A 14,494-nucleotide genomic window follows, 5' to 3' on the forward strand; every position below is an offset into this window, starting at 1 on the left:
AATGCGGGATAAGCAAAGGCACAGGGGGCAAGGGGTTTAGGGGCACCAAGTAGGCAAGTAAGGATGTCTGGACCAAGTCACTCATTTCCACACCACAGCAGTGAGGGCAATTAATTTAAAGACAAGCTTCAACTAATGAGATACTATACATGGAAAATTATAAATTTGCTATAATTTTCTATGTTTAGAATCTAAATATAGGAGTGGGGGGAGAGGAAAATGGAGATCATCTTAAATTCAAAGTTATCTTGGATTTGGGTAAATATGGTACTTTAAAGTAAACACAGGCTAAGTCACTATTAATGTTACCACCATACTATTTGGTTGTGAACTGTTATAAAGGTTTTGCTGACACCTAAAGTTCCACCAGCTTTCTCCACTAGAGCAGTTTTCTACCCCTAAGTCAATACTATGCATTGGTGTATAGGTTCAAGGCTCTCCAAATTTAGAGTCACTTTGCAAATCAGCTACCCAAGAAGTTTTGACCATAAAAAACAGCACGTTACCAATATAAAGAAATATTCTACAATCAGCCTACAAGCTTCCATCTACAGGAGCAGCAAGTTTCACAAAAGTGCAATATCATAGCAAGGCAGGATGCCAACAAGTGATTGAAGAAGTCCTTTTACAACTTTCATTCATGTAATTAAAGATTACTTAGCTAGTTCTCACTGCATGCAATTGCTTGGCAGACCTCTGCCAAACATGTACTCTAGCAACATATTATCCAGTAAATGGAAACCACTGAATAAACAAGTCATCATGCATAACAGCAGAAACTATTTATGAATGTACCATCTTTAACAGTTTTTTTCTATAGGATTTTTCACCATCATATTAGTAAAAAGTATTATTTTAAAAACATTTACAGTATAATTTTCCAAAGAATTTTGTTTCTTCTAACTTACCGTAGCTTTGTCAAGTACTTTAATGGAATATGGCTCAGCCACGTTGTGTTTCCTTAGTGCTTGTTCCAACATTTGTAAGGGAGGACGTTCCCATTTCCCAAAAACAACCAAGTCAATATCACTAGAAATAAGAAATGGAATACAACAAATACAATAAAAGCCAAGAAAGACTATTCAGAAGACTGGGGTGTGTACATGTATACAATAATATTGTATACAATACTTAAAAAAAACACAACTGAAAAGACCAAATCTTCAAACGTGTCAGTTTCTGCTCAATAAAAAGCAGCAAAAAGTTAGTTTCAAGGTTACTGAAAATGTACTGAGATGCAGAAAACAACACAGTTCCTTAAAAAATTTTCCTCCATGATTGTTACCAATTCACATTTGAATATTAAGGTTTATAATTGAATAAATCAAGCAAATTTATCATCTTTTGGAGTCAATACTTTCAAGAATGACTGTATTTAATTAAACAGAAGACAAAAAAGCTTCCCCTCTTACATTCACATGCAGGGAAATCTCATTGAATACACGGTCCATCATTAAACTGTTGCTTCTTAGTGTTTCCAGATTTTTGTCAAGAATGTTACTGTATTTACATTTTAAGAAAGTATGTTAACTCTTTTTCCATTATATTTGTAAAACACTAAAACATATATGTACCACAGTAACTTGCTACTTACCTAGTTGGAAGGTAAAGCCCTGTACTAAAGCTGCCAAATATCTGAACCTGGAAAGAAGAAGAAGTTAACAACTGAAACATCTGTAATTAACAAGATATGTGTGTAGCACTTCACTTTCATAAGTCTTATTGTTCAAGAAATCCAGAAAAGTGGGGGTTTACTTAAGGCAATCCCTAATATTCCAACTCTTTAATATGTTTATCCCGACCTAGCTCTAGGCTTTCCTCTCAAATTATAATAAACATTTGGTAAAGGAGAAAAGTGTAAATGTAACTTCTCTGCATCTCCCCCAGTATTCAAAGAAGCTTGGAGTATAATATAATAAATCCTAATGCTAATGTCAATATTGTCTTTAAAGTTTAGGGTAGGAATGACTTCCAGGAAAGGGTGGTCAATTCAGGAAACCCAGGCCTAGTCTCAAAAGCAGCATGATGACAACCTTCAGTGAATTTAAACTAATCTCAATCCTACAGAAAATGTAAGCTTCCAAACATTTTTCTGCTCTTAGAACAGAAATTTTAGCCAAAGGAAAACAGTTTTCAATTGGGGGAGAGGGGTGCTACCATCTTCAGATTTTTTAATACAAGATAGCAATAAATTTTAAAAGCAAGATAGGAGACACGGAACTTACGATATCCTGAGCAAAAAGTATACAGACTAATTCTAGCCAGTGAATTATAGAGCACTAAGATAAAATACTTTAAAATCACCACATTATTGTTCCACAGAGGTCCATATTTATTGAGCGAGTGAAGTAAAGCAGCCACATTACATAAAACTTCGGGCAAAGGAAGGCTTGTTTAAGAATTAACATAAGGCAGCTATCCTTCAAAAACATACCAAAACATATGCCAATTCATTTACAGATGAAGGAGCAAAAAGTTGATACACTCAATTTAAAAGCTTTGTATAAGTTTACTGATGGTTTCACATCTGATGTTAAAGGACACAGCAGCTATAAGTATATCTGAATAGAAGATGTTATTGTAAGAAGTTTTGGCAGTTTCTATAAAAAATAAGAATGGCGTCTTTGAAGGAAGGCTTATTGAAGTGCCACTAGCTACCAAAAAACCTATGGGGGACACACACACACATTGTATCCAAAACGTGGACAAACTGATTGGTATCTCAGTTTCCCCAGAAGTTAACAATGAACAGAGAATTTCAAAAACATGTTCCAGTAGAAGATAATATGGAAAATAAATGAACTCCGCTATATAGTGCATTAGTAAAATGTAGCTTGTGTATTTGTGCTACACTCACATCAGCTGTAGGCCAAAGATCCTTGATGACAGTTTCTATTCTTTTCACTACTTCTTTTCTCATAGCTGCTTCTTCAGGACGAGGGGACATGAAGTCATAGAAGTCCATTATTTCTTCATGGAGTCTAACAAGAGAGAATTTAAAAATATATTAACACCAGCAAAGAAAAGTAGCTATTTAATTCCAAAATTAATACAACTGTACAGCAGCCACGGGCTTAAAGTTTTGTTTGTTAGTCTAATATATGTTGTTTCTAAAAACTAAATCACGATACTATGACACCGAAAGGTAGGCTCCTTGATTCTACAATAGATATTTATAGCTTTTCACATCTTAATTACGTGTATTAATAATTTAAACAGAAGACAATTGAACGTTAGTTTAACCTGCATACCTTTTTTCTAAAACAAGAGTGCATAAATGGTTAATTTTTCAATCCATCCAGGAAGAGCACACACCAACTGCATAGATTTCCTTAGCCTGACAAAGGGTTTTTGAACCCGAAAGCTTGCTTAATAATTGTTTTTCCAACTATTTAAGTTGGTCTAATAAAAGATATCAAATTCACCCAAAGAACCTTGTCTGCCTATGTCCTTAGACCAACACGGCTACAGCCTACACCCCTGTAAATGGTTAATTGAAGCAAGTTACAAATACTTTTGGCATTAGGTGTGCCAATGTCTACTTGATTTGGTTCACCAATTTAAGCAAAATCAAATTAGAGCTGCAATCCCTACTAAAGGCACCTTTTCAAAATAAGGAAGAGGAGGAAAGAGGAGCATAAAGTCTCTGGATTACATAATGGTACACATAGAAAAGTTCAAGAGCTACAAAGATTAAGACTACACTTATTCTTGTAGAGATCCTAATTTATGCGTGGCAAACTTCCTTCCTGTAAAAAGAGTATATAGCTTGTATATTCTGCTCCTTTGAAACTACCCTGTATTGCAGGGGACAGGACTAGGACCAATACCTACAAACTACAGAGGAAATTTAGGTTGGATGTTATAAAGAACTTTCTAACTATGAGGGGGGTCAAGACTTGAAACAGGCTACCAAGAGAAGCTGGGGAATCTCTACCCCTGGAAACTTGCAAAAGCAGTTAGACAGACACTGGATGGGGATGCTTTAGTCAGGGATGATGACCTCATGCAGTCTCTTCCAGCCGTACTTTTCTATAACCAAAGCTTGACCTTATAATGGAAACTCAGTTGCAACTCACTTAACTCAGCTAGTCTCCCTCTCCATAATCAAGTCAAGAGATCTACTTACATTTTTAAAAGTATCTTAAATTGGAAAATGATTAACAAAGTTGCAGCTACGACCAATGCATTACAGTTGTTCCTTTCAGTTTCAGGGTGCCTAACATACAGGTATTTTGCAACTGAACAACAGGCTTTGATCTGTCTATAATAGATTATAGACAGATCTATAGTGTTTCAAGTTTTGATGTTTTTTTCCCGTCAAAAATTCCCAGCCACACTATGCAAACCGTGTAAAAGTCTGAACTGCCAAGAAAACCCCAAAAAAAGCAAGATGACATTTTCACCAGACAGCTGTTCTAGTGAAACAATATGAAAAGTAAGAAATAACAGAACTGAAACAATAAATAATGATTTGCTTTAAAAATAAAGCAAATATATACTGACTTAAAGTGATTTTCAAAAGCAGTTTAAGAGACAGTGTAACCCTATGGAGATTTTGGAAAGGGAGAAAAGGTTAAAGCTCCACATTACTCTTTGTGAAAAGGAAGATACAATGAGGTACAGTTAGTTAATTTATTCTTTGGGGTGATATCAGGAACACTTTGAAAAATCCACCTTATGAAAACCTAACTAAGAACAAAAAAAAGGGGGTTCCACTGGTAAAAGCATCTTAGCACCGGGTTAACATAATCTTACAAAAGCAGTCTATAAATGTGCCATCCCACCCTAGCTCGTTCACAAAGCCATGAATGAGCTTTCGCAGTCTATGCCCTATTATTTCATGCATAGTTCTTAGCTTGAACATTGTTGTTAGTTTCTTTTTTTCTAATTTAATACACTTTAAAAAAATGTAAATAGATCTCCAGAATTGATAACGGAGAGACAGAAGTACATCTTATATGTCTGAATACTGCACCTACCTTAGTAACGGTTCGGTTCTATTACTATGCCTATTAAAATACAATGTTGTTTCATCGCATTAGATGTACACCAGTAACCAGCATAACCCAAAACTAAGATCATTCTGCTGTGGCCTTCCAGCCTCTCCTGAACACAGAAGCATGCTTCAGTGCCTAGGAAATGATTCCCAACACTGGCACACTTTTTTGACACTGCTCTCTCCAGATGCACTTTCTAGGAAAGAGAAGTATTATTGCCTCTTTCTACACAAATGTCTTTCCTCTGTCCACAAACCTACATCTTACCCAAAATCTCTTTTGTGTCTCGACCACAAAAACCACATCCTGTTTTGGTCTTTATTACTAAAAAACTATTTTTTCAACTCCACTCCAAATGCTGATGCTCAAGTCAGGCTCATTACTGAACACAGTCCTCTTCATTTTCACAAGCAAGCTTATTGTCTTTACCATTAACCCTACCTAGTCAATTTAGAAAGTTATCATAAAGTGAAATACTACCTTTGCTGCCAAAGATCCTTGTCTTTTGCTGCCTATAAATCAGTTTCTCCCCAAAACTCCTTCATGCTCTGTTCTATACCAACCCTTTAGCATGTGTCAGATTAGGTTAAACCTGTCAGTCAGCACCCAGAAATACTTCTCTTTCATATCCCTCAAGAGTCAAACCTACAAAGCTCCACTTGATGGCAATTACAAAGACCCACTAATGACGATCCTTCTGCTTCCTTCTCTTGCTCCCCTATTTTTCCATTACATTATTCTCATCCTCGTTCCACCCCCATAGGCATGACAAAAACCAACAAATAAAAGTTTTATGAAAACTGAATAGCTTCTCCTAGATCACAACTCTGTTTTTCTGTTAGACCCAAGGCCACCAATTTAGGAATTCACTCATTGTACAACACAAAGAGAAATAAGTAAGACGTAGGTTCCAAGCAATATCATAACCAGAGCTGATCCTAGGGGGGGTGCAGGGCCCCCTTAACTGTGCAGGGCTGTGGTACCCCCACAGAGGTGGGTCTCTGTGCTTCTTCCTTGGTGCAGGACTGAGCCACCAGCTCCAGGTGGGCCCCACAGGAGGGGCTGTGGCCGCTCCATGGGGCCCCCCCAAAGCACGGGGCCCAGGACAGTTGCCCCAATTCACCAGACTCTAGGGACAGTTCTGATCATAGGAGCATCCTCAGCAAGCTGCAGTTTTTAGTATTGCCTTTGACTGATCAACCTTTAGAATCCCACTGATACTGAGCTCTGGGAACCTTTAAGGAGAACACCCTTTGAACCTCAACAACACTCTTCTAGGAAACCGGTTGGTCACCACAGAAGTCAAAGCCTTCACATGATCCCAAATGGCCTCAATTTCTTCTGTCAGGCTCATGACTAATACGTCAGCAAAACTGACAGGGGATCTAGGGGAATAACATTAATTTGCAGAAGAAACTGTCAAGGAACCAGGTAAGCAGCTTCTTTCTATGCTGCACACATGCAGGCAAGCCAAAGTAGAGACATGGGTTGATAAAAAAAATAGAGTCAGATATGGTCCTTAAAAAAAAAAAATAATAATAAAAAAAAAAAAAAGCAGCAAAAATTAAGGTGAAAGACAAGCAGTAGATTGACACAGTTGGAATAAGCACCAATAAGTAATTTTCGCATCTATGTTTAAAACAAGATTGATAGTATTAAGGAAGCCAAGAAACAGTCAGTAATTGAGATATGTACAAGCCAGATGTGTTAACAACATAAAACCATAAATGGAGGAAAATAGTTGTTATATTGGAAGTCAAGGACATGGCATTGAGAATGATGTTTGGGAAGATGCTCCTGCAACCTGTGTTACCAAATGTCTCCACATAAGACAATACACATTTGAATATGTACAATGTAACAGGAGGGACGGCAGGGTCGCCGTGCTAGCCCCTGTCGCCTCCTCTACTGTGCCAAGCTTCGGACTTGCACCCTCCTATTCTTGCCCGCCACGACTTTGATGATATCTGTGTTTTTATAGGGAGGCTACCTCTCTTCCACTTGGCCACAGTTCTCCTGCTCCGGGTGCTCTGTATCTCTAAGCCTTATGGGCTTTCTCTGTACGCCGCCCTTCTCACTAGGGCCTTCTCTGTACTGCTGCCCCTCTCACTGGGGCTCTCCACACCCACACTGGGGCTTCTCCATAATGCTGCCCCTCTCCTCGGGCTCTCTGCGCCCCCACTGGGGCCTTCTCCGCAAGGCTGCCCTCTCGCCGGGCTCTGCTCTGGAGCTGAACTCCATGCCCTCACTGGGGCTGGGGTCCTCACTCTACCATGAGTCCCCTATGAGGCCTCCTCCCTCCCCTTATAGCCTCACCCAAACCACCGGTGTAAACAAACTGCAACATAAACACAAGCCCCTGGGCTACAAAGCAAACATAAGCCTCCAGTTAAACTGCGCTCAGGCCTACCAGGGTTCTGTCACCCAGTGGTGACCAGCTCTGCTCTGGCCTCCCGGCTCTGCTTCTCTTTTCTTTCTGGCAGGGAACTCCTTCTGCCTTGGCTGCTGGTAGGGAACCCACCGCCTGGCCTCCTGACTGTGGTTTTTATAAGCCAGGCACTGCCCCTTCTTTAAGCCGGCTAGGCAGGTGTAACCCATTAGCCCCCTTTTGTTGCCTTGGCAACCAGCACCTGATGAGCCTTCCTGGCTCTTGTATGTAGCAGGCACCTTAGTGTCCTGCTACATACAAGAATAGATTTAGGGAGTGGGGCAGAGACAGGGTTCCAGCCATGCTGGCCGGGAACTGGAGTTCCAGCCATGCTGGCCAGGAACTCACTGGTCCAGGTCTGGGCGCATGGCGCAACTCTGGAGCACAGGAAAACACATCTCCCGGCAATCCCAGGAGCACAAGGACACAGGCTTCAGAAAACTGGCACTGACTGGCAGGCAGTAAGGAGCAAGCAATTTAAAAGGAAGACACCAAGAGAGCTTGGCATTTGGCATCCCAGCACAGGAAAAGACCAGCAGAGCCTGCCGGAAGGGAACACCTCAGAAAAGAAGCTGCATGCTGAACCCTTCGGAATGGCCAGGACCAGCCCAAGCCAGGAATTACCCACTCTCCCCAAAAGCTTAAAAAAAGAGGACCAGCAGTGGGGGGTGGAGGAGAAGAGAGAGAGCATGCCAGTCTGCTGGGAAGAGTAGGGAGCGAGAGGGAAATGGAGGCAGCCAAACTAAAGAAAAGGGTCTTACACATCCTGCTGGTGAGGAGAACTGAGCAGGGACCTGAAGTCGAGGGTGCCGGAGAAGAGGGAAAGAAAGCCTGAGGGAATCATTTGTAACTTTTGGTTTGTAAAGGAAAAGGAGGGGACCAAGGACCACAGTTAAGTGACCTTTGATTTGGTGCATCCATGCCAGAGAAGAATGCTGGGGGAAAGAAGGTGGTGAAAAAAAACCCTTCCCCAAATATGACAGAGGTATGTAAAATCCAAGTGAACAGGGAATTGGTGTTCAAAGTTCCATTACCCTACAACTAGGAGGAACCCACTGAAATTAGTAGATGACAAGATTAAAATAACCAAGACAAAGCACTTTTTAAAGCAATGTGTAGTTAATTTGTGGAATTCATTGCCATAGGTGTTGGTGGAGGCATATAGCATAGCCCCCTTCAAAAAGGGACTGGATAAATTAATGGATGACAGCTCTATGAATGTCGATTGAGAAGATTGTTAGAAACGTTTCCTCTGGCGTCTCCAACCCAATAAATGGTGGGTGCCAGGGAGGGCACTGAATAAGGGATAGATCCCTTGAGAGATAGCTAAGCTACTTCAGTGCTCTCCCTATATAGCATCCACTTCTGTCACTGTTGGAGACAGGCTAGTAAGTTAGATGGACCACTGGTCTGACCCAGTATAGCACTACTTACGTTACGCTTGTTTTAAAAACACTTTTCCTCCCATACGTTTACAGGGTCATTAGCACATTCATGAAAACGTGTATATAAATGAGATGCACCTCCCACCACCTTCTCAGCTATATTACCAATACAGCCTTATTTGGGACTTCTGTAATCATTGTATTATATGGTTAAATAAAGCACTCAAAACCCAGTCAGAAGTTACAGATCACACGCCAACTGCAGATGTTGCCTCAGCCTGACGAAGAGTACTTATACCCAAAAGCTTGCAAAGAAGAATTTTTCCAACTATTTGAGCTGATCTAATAAGAGATATCAGATTTACCCAAAGAACCTTCTCTGCCTATGTCCTTAGACCAACACACCTACAACCTACACCCCAGTCAGAAGTTACAACTTTTACAGAATGCAATGAAACAAAGACCTTACCACATTTATGGCCACATGAGGATATGTGACCACATGAGGAACCAGCTATTTTGAACATTACTGTTACTAATAGCTCACTTAGTGTGCTGAAAGGCTTCATAGCACCTTAAAGAGTATGCAAACTGTTCAAGGGATCACCTCCCTACCATTAATAGTGTTCAAATAGTACTTACTTTAGGGAAGTCAGGCTAAGACAGAACATAAATTTGAGGCTCTCACAACTCTGGAATAGTCTCAGAGGCAGAGGGATAATGTGACACCTGCCTGACACTGAAGATTTCCATTTTAAGCAAATGAGCTTGAGGCAAGTGGAGACAATTTTTTGACAGCCCTGTCCTGTTAACTGTTTAGTACTGGGTGGATACATTGTTCTGGGTATTACTACATATTTTAGTTAAGTGACGTATCCTAACTAGTCTAATAATACTGCAAGTTGAGATGTGCAACTGAACAGTTTACACAAGTTTTAGTTAGGCCATTTTGCTGTATACCAGTACTGTAAAAAATTCAGTCTGATAAGTGATACAGGTTAAATGTTTACCACTGCGGTATAAACACATCTGGTTAGCACTGAAACAGTTTAAACCAAAACCCAAACACACTCTATTATTACAATTTTATTAATAACATTTGTTGGAATACTTAATCAGTGAACACAATGAAAGTAACAGTCCATAACTGATGGAAGATACATTCACTATTTTAACTGTCTGCAACCATATGAAGTGACAATTGTATTAGCTGGGCCCTTCAGAAAGGGCTGTTCACACCAATAAAGAAAATACAACTTTCAGATTTTCTTTAAAAACGCCACTCATTTACTAGATCCTTTCATTTTGAAAACAACATTACTCCTATCCTTATAAAATGTATAAATTTTATCTGAGAAGACTAGTCTTTAAAGTGGCCAGAATCACTCCTGTGCATTTTAACTACTATTACAGTAAAATCTCCGCTTTCCAGCATTTAAACAGAAATTCTTTACTAACCAGAATATCTGGCCGGCTGGCCGTGGTAAGGGGGCAGGGGAAAGCTTGCACAGTGGCAGCCGTCGCCACCCACCACCCTGCACTGTCACCGCGAAATCTCCCCCCACTCCACCAGCCAGACGCTGGGGTGGGGAAGGGTGAGGGGGGAAAGCTCACACGCAGCGGCTTGTTGCTGCCACTACGCACTGTAGCTGTACTGCCCTGCACTGAGCGCTGCTCCACCATACAGCCACCGCTCCACACTGCACCCTGCAGCTGTCACTACTCCACGTGTGGCCGCTGCTGTCCCATCTCCCACCCCCAGTTATCTGAAAGTCCTGCCAGGTTATTTCAGATAACCAGAGTTTTTACATAACTGGCAATCCCCTTACTCCGGGGATGCTGGATAACAGAGATTTTACTGTACTGAAGTTATTCCAAGTACATTGTGCTAGCAAATTAAAGATTTTAGACATGTTTGAGAGCTTTAGTTCTCATATTGGGGGTTTCAGTTATGGCCCTGTTGGTCTAAGGACACAGGCAGACAAGGTTCTTTGGATAAATGTGTTATCTTCTATTAGACCAATTAAATAGTTGGAAAACTTGCTCTTTACAAGCTTTCAGGCATTTTTACTGTACTGTGGCATAAGCTGAAAGCAACTGAAAGTGCCTTTCACAAAACCCATAATTGTATCCTATTTTTATGAAGCCAAAAATACTAAGTATACCCTATTGTGGTTCTCTATTTAGAAAGCAAAATGCTATTATTTCCAAAACAGATTGGGATTATCACTGTTTTAACGGCATCAAGGGATAAATTCTACACCTTTCATACCTGCCAAACAAAAAGACAGCATCTGAACCAGAAGAGCTACATACCTGTGTAAGAAAAGCTGTCAAAAGTCCTGCTGCTGCACAGGTTATAGCACCCATATAACTCTGGCAGAGCCAGGGCTCAAATATTTTTACTTGCCTTTTTTACACTCATTATGCAAGTAAATATGCCTCCTTTGATCTATTAATTCTGCCTATACTTTAGTTTTACCACCAGTCCAACTACACTAGTGACAGTTTCTCTGTTGATATGCCCTTGATTTCAAGTAACAAAGAATTACTTTTAAAAACTGTTCAGAGATCACTTTAATAAGCCTATCCTGTGCTGAGTATTCCAACCTGTGGAATGCTTTGATCAGACCTGCGTGCACATACCCCAACCTAAACAGAATGCATTGAATGATGAATCAACACTAATACTTCACATATCTGTTTCAAGGCACATTTCTTCAGAACAGAAACCATAATTACAAAGAACAGAAATGAGAATGCCTAAGGCAGTGATTTTCAACCTAGGTGCTGGCCTGGGATGCCCTGAAATCTAAGCAAATACGAGATGAAATTCAGGATCAGTGTCCTCCCCACCTAGCTGCTGCTCTGCCCCCACTGCCTAGTCTTTCAAGGAGGTAAGCACTGTAATAAATAAAATTAGTTTTTAAAATGGGGTGCTGCTTGAGTCCAGCAACAAGTACTTTAAGTTTAAAAAGGTTGAGAACCACTGTCCTAAGAGAAGGAAGGAACAGAAAGTAGCACTACTAGTGACTTAGAACAGTGGTTTTCAACCTTTTTCCATCTGCAGACCCCTAGAAATTTTGAACGCAGATGCGGGCCCTTTTGGAAATTTTGAATGGAGATGTGGACCCCTCTGAACTGTAAATCTGGGTGTTCACCTACTTTTGATGGATCATAGTCATCTTTCACAGACCCCTTAGACATAATCTGTGCCGCACCCCCCACCCCCCGGGGCCTGCAGACCACAGGTTGAAAACCACTGACTTGGAACTCTCAAAAGACTCGTGGTTTATTCCTGGCTTTATCACTGACCTGCTGCATCACCTTTGGTAACTATAAAGTGTCTCAGGCTAGTAGGAACATAAGACTGAAAGGGGCTTCCTAGGCCGAGTCCAGTGCCCTGTGCTCATAAGCAATTGTTAGCTGAAGGAATCCCTACAGTTGTGGGTCAGGTTTGAAATGACAACTCCAAGGAGTAATACCCAAAACACCAAGAAAACCCTTTAATGCAATTTCAAACCCTTTTATGCAATTTCATCAAAGTAATGAAGAGCTGCATCTATGGAAAATAAATTATCCAGCTCTTATCTGTGTGTCATGAAATTATTTATACTTAATTTAGTACAAATATTAAGTTGACAAAAAATTCTCAGTTAAACCCAGAGCCCCAAAATAGGATAAGTAACCAGACTAAAACATGATGCTTGCTGAAAACTCAAACCTGCCTCCACTACATGCAATCAATTTCTGCTTTTAGTGTGCCAGTCTGGAAGAGAGGGTATACATAGAGAAAAGATGGTTAAAACAAAAAGACAGATTTAACATAACAGAAACAAATACCATTTCCCATCATTCCAGTCTTTGGCAATTTAAAATGGAAACGTGACAGCTTAGAGAAGCTTCATTTTTGTTATATTACAATGAAGGGGCCACTATGTGCAGCTGATCCTTTGAATCAGAACTAAGGAAATGTCATCCTGGGTGTTGGGTTCACTGTAATACAAAACATTTTGTACCTCCAAATCCTGTAGACAACCATGCCTTCCCCATATGTTTTAGTGTAAATTAAAAATCAGCTATTTTCCCCTGTGAATATGCAATGAATTACTACCACCACCACCACCACCCAAACAGTTTAAAAACTTTGTTCTTGGAATGTCTAAAAATCTAAAAGACAATCCATTCCCCTCATCCGAAGCTGATAAAGAATGTGTCCAATTACAAGTAAAAAAAACAAAAACCTCTCTCTCCAATTGGAAAACATAACCTAGGCAAACAAAGAGTGTGAAAAGGATTCACTTATTTCTTGTATACAGTGTACCCGAGTTATTGCGCACCATGCAACAAATGCAGGAGTAACTCTGTGGAGTTTTATGACCCAGGTGATACAGAAGGTCAAATAAGACCTTCTGAACTTACAGAAACATGTATTTGTAAAGCAAAGGAAACTTGTCAAGAGGAACAACAGAGACCACCCGGTTAAAGTGCTGCATCTTTTTTGCAAAAGCTATGCTTTTAGTCAAACCTTCTGTTCAACTGATTTCATTATAAAACAGCCATGTGCTCACTCCCAAGCATCATCCTGACTTTTTTTTTTTTGGTGGTCCCCAAGTTACATATTTTAGTTTGTTCCCCTTTCCAAGGGCTTGGATGTACTGCCCTGCTGCTCACTCACACTATTTCCTTTTAAAAAAATAATCTTGCTCCAAGCAAGGTCTGTCAGCAATGTGACATTTCCCTCTCAATGCTCCGCTTCCCCACAAGAACGGGGACTTGCCTTTCCAATTCTACCCTGATCGCTTTCCAAAAGAGAAAGGCACCTCACTTTCACCTAGATTCATTCCCTGTAATCCTAAAATAGATATATATACTTAATAATAAAAAAAATGGGGAGGAGGGAGCTGCTCTCTTCCCTCCACAGCTACACACGGACCTACCCCATCATGGGGCCACCAAGCAGAGTTCGCAACAGTCGTCTTACCAACAGCACTTATAAAAAGAAAAAATGTTCAAGGCCAAATTTTGACTGAGCGCACAGCTCAAATCGCCAAGCCTGTGCCGCTCTCTCTGGACACCTTCAAACAGCATTTGGATGATTATCTTGCGTTTGGATGATTATGTTGCTGCCCCTTTGGGTAGGGGGCTGGACCCGATGATCTCACAAGGTCCCTTCCAGCCCTACGTCTATGAAATGTACCCCACATGCCAGCATCCTCCCTCCCATGCCCCTCAATCGTCTGTGGCTAAGGCAACTCCCCAGACCCCAGCGGCCACCCTCCTCATGCAAGCCCTGAGGCCTGGGGGAGGTTCGGCTGCCCCACCCCACCACCACTACCACCATCTCCTACCTTGCCTTTAGCCAAAAAGGCCAGGTCAGTGGCACTTGTGCACCCCCCACCCCTGTGCCCTTGCACCTCTTAGCTGGGACGTGGGAGCAAATAAGAAAGTCAATAAAAAGACAAGCTCCTGCAAGGACTCCCAAGGCCGCCCTGGCCTGGGGGAGCAGGCCCAGCCCCCTTCCCAGGGAGTGTGGGTGCGGGAAGGACAGGCAGGCAGGGCGAGGGGGAGAAAGGGCAAGGCAGGGAGCCCCGGGCACGCTCACCCCTGTACCCCCAGGCTGTACTTCCTGCTCTTCCAGGGGGTGCCGGGGCTGTGCGGCGCGGCCGGCGGCGCGGCCG

At 41.4% G+C, this 14,494-nt stretch overlaps 1 protein-coding gene across 6 annotated transcripts in view; it reads right to left on the minus strand.

Moving 5' to 3' along the window:
- TENT4A (terminal nucleotidyltransferase 4A) overlaps nucleotides 1-14,488 on the minus strand; it is a 58,384-nt gene extending 43,896 nt beyond the window's left edge. For all 6 annotated transcript variants that reach the window (XM_025205799.1, XM_025205797.1, XM_025205796.1 and 3 more), the window contains exons 1-4: nucleotides 14,419-14,488; nucleotides 2,858-2,981; nucleotides 1,595-1,641; nucleotides 909-1,029 (exon numbers count right to left, since the gene is read on the minus strand). In XM_025205799.1, coding sequence (XP_025061584.1) covers nucleotides 909-1,029; nucleotides 1,595-1,641; nucleotides 2,858-2,965 — 276 coding nt within the window. In that variant the 5' untranslated portion in view covers nucleotides 2,966-2,981; nucleotides 14,419-14,488. The remainder of the gene's footprint in view (nucleotides 1-908; nucleotides 1,030-1,594; nucleotides 1,642-2,857; nucleotides 2,982-14,418) is intronic.
- Nucleotides 14,489-14,494: the final 6 nt, after the last annotated feature.

The sequence above is a fragment of the Alligator sinensis genome, unplaced genomic scaffold (genome assembly GCF_000455745.1).
Source record: "Alligator sinensis unplaced genomic scaffold, ASM45574v1 scaffold248_1, whole genome shotgun sequence".
NCBI lineage: Eukaryota > Metazoa > Chordata > Crocodylia > Alligatoridae > Alligator > Alligator sinensis.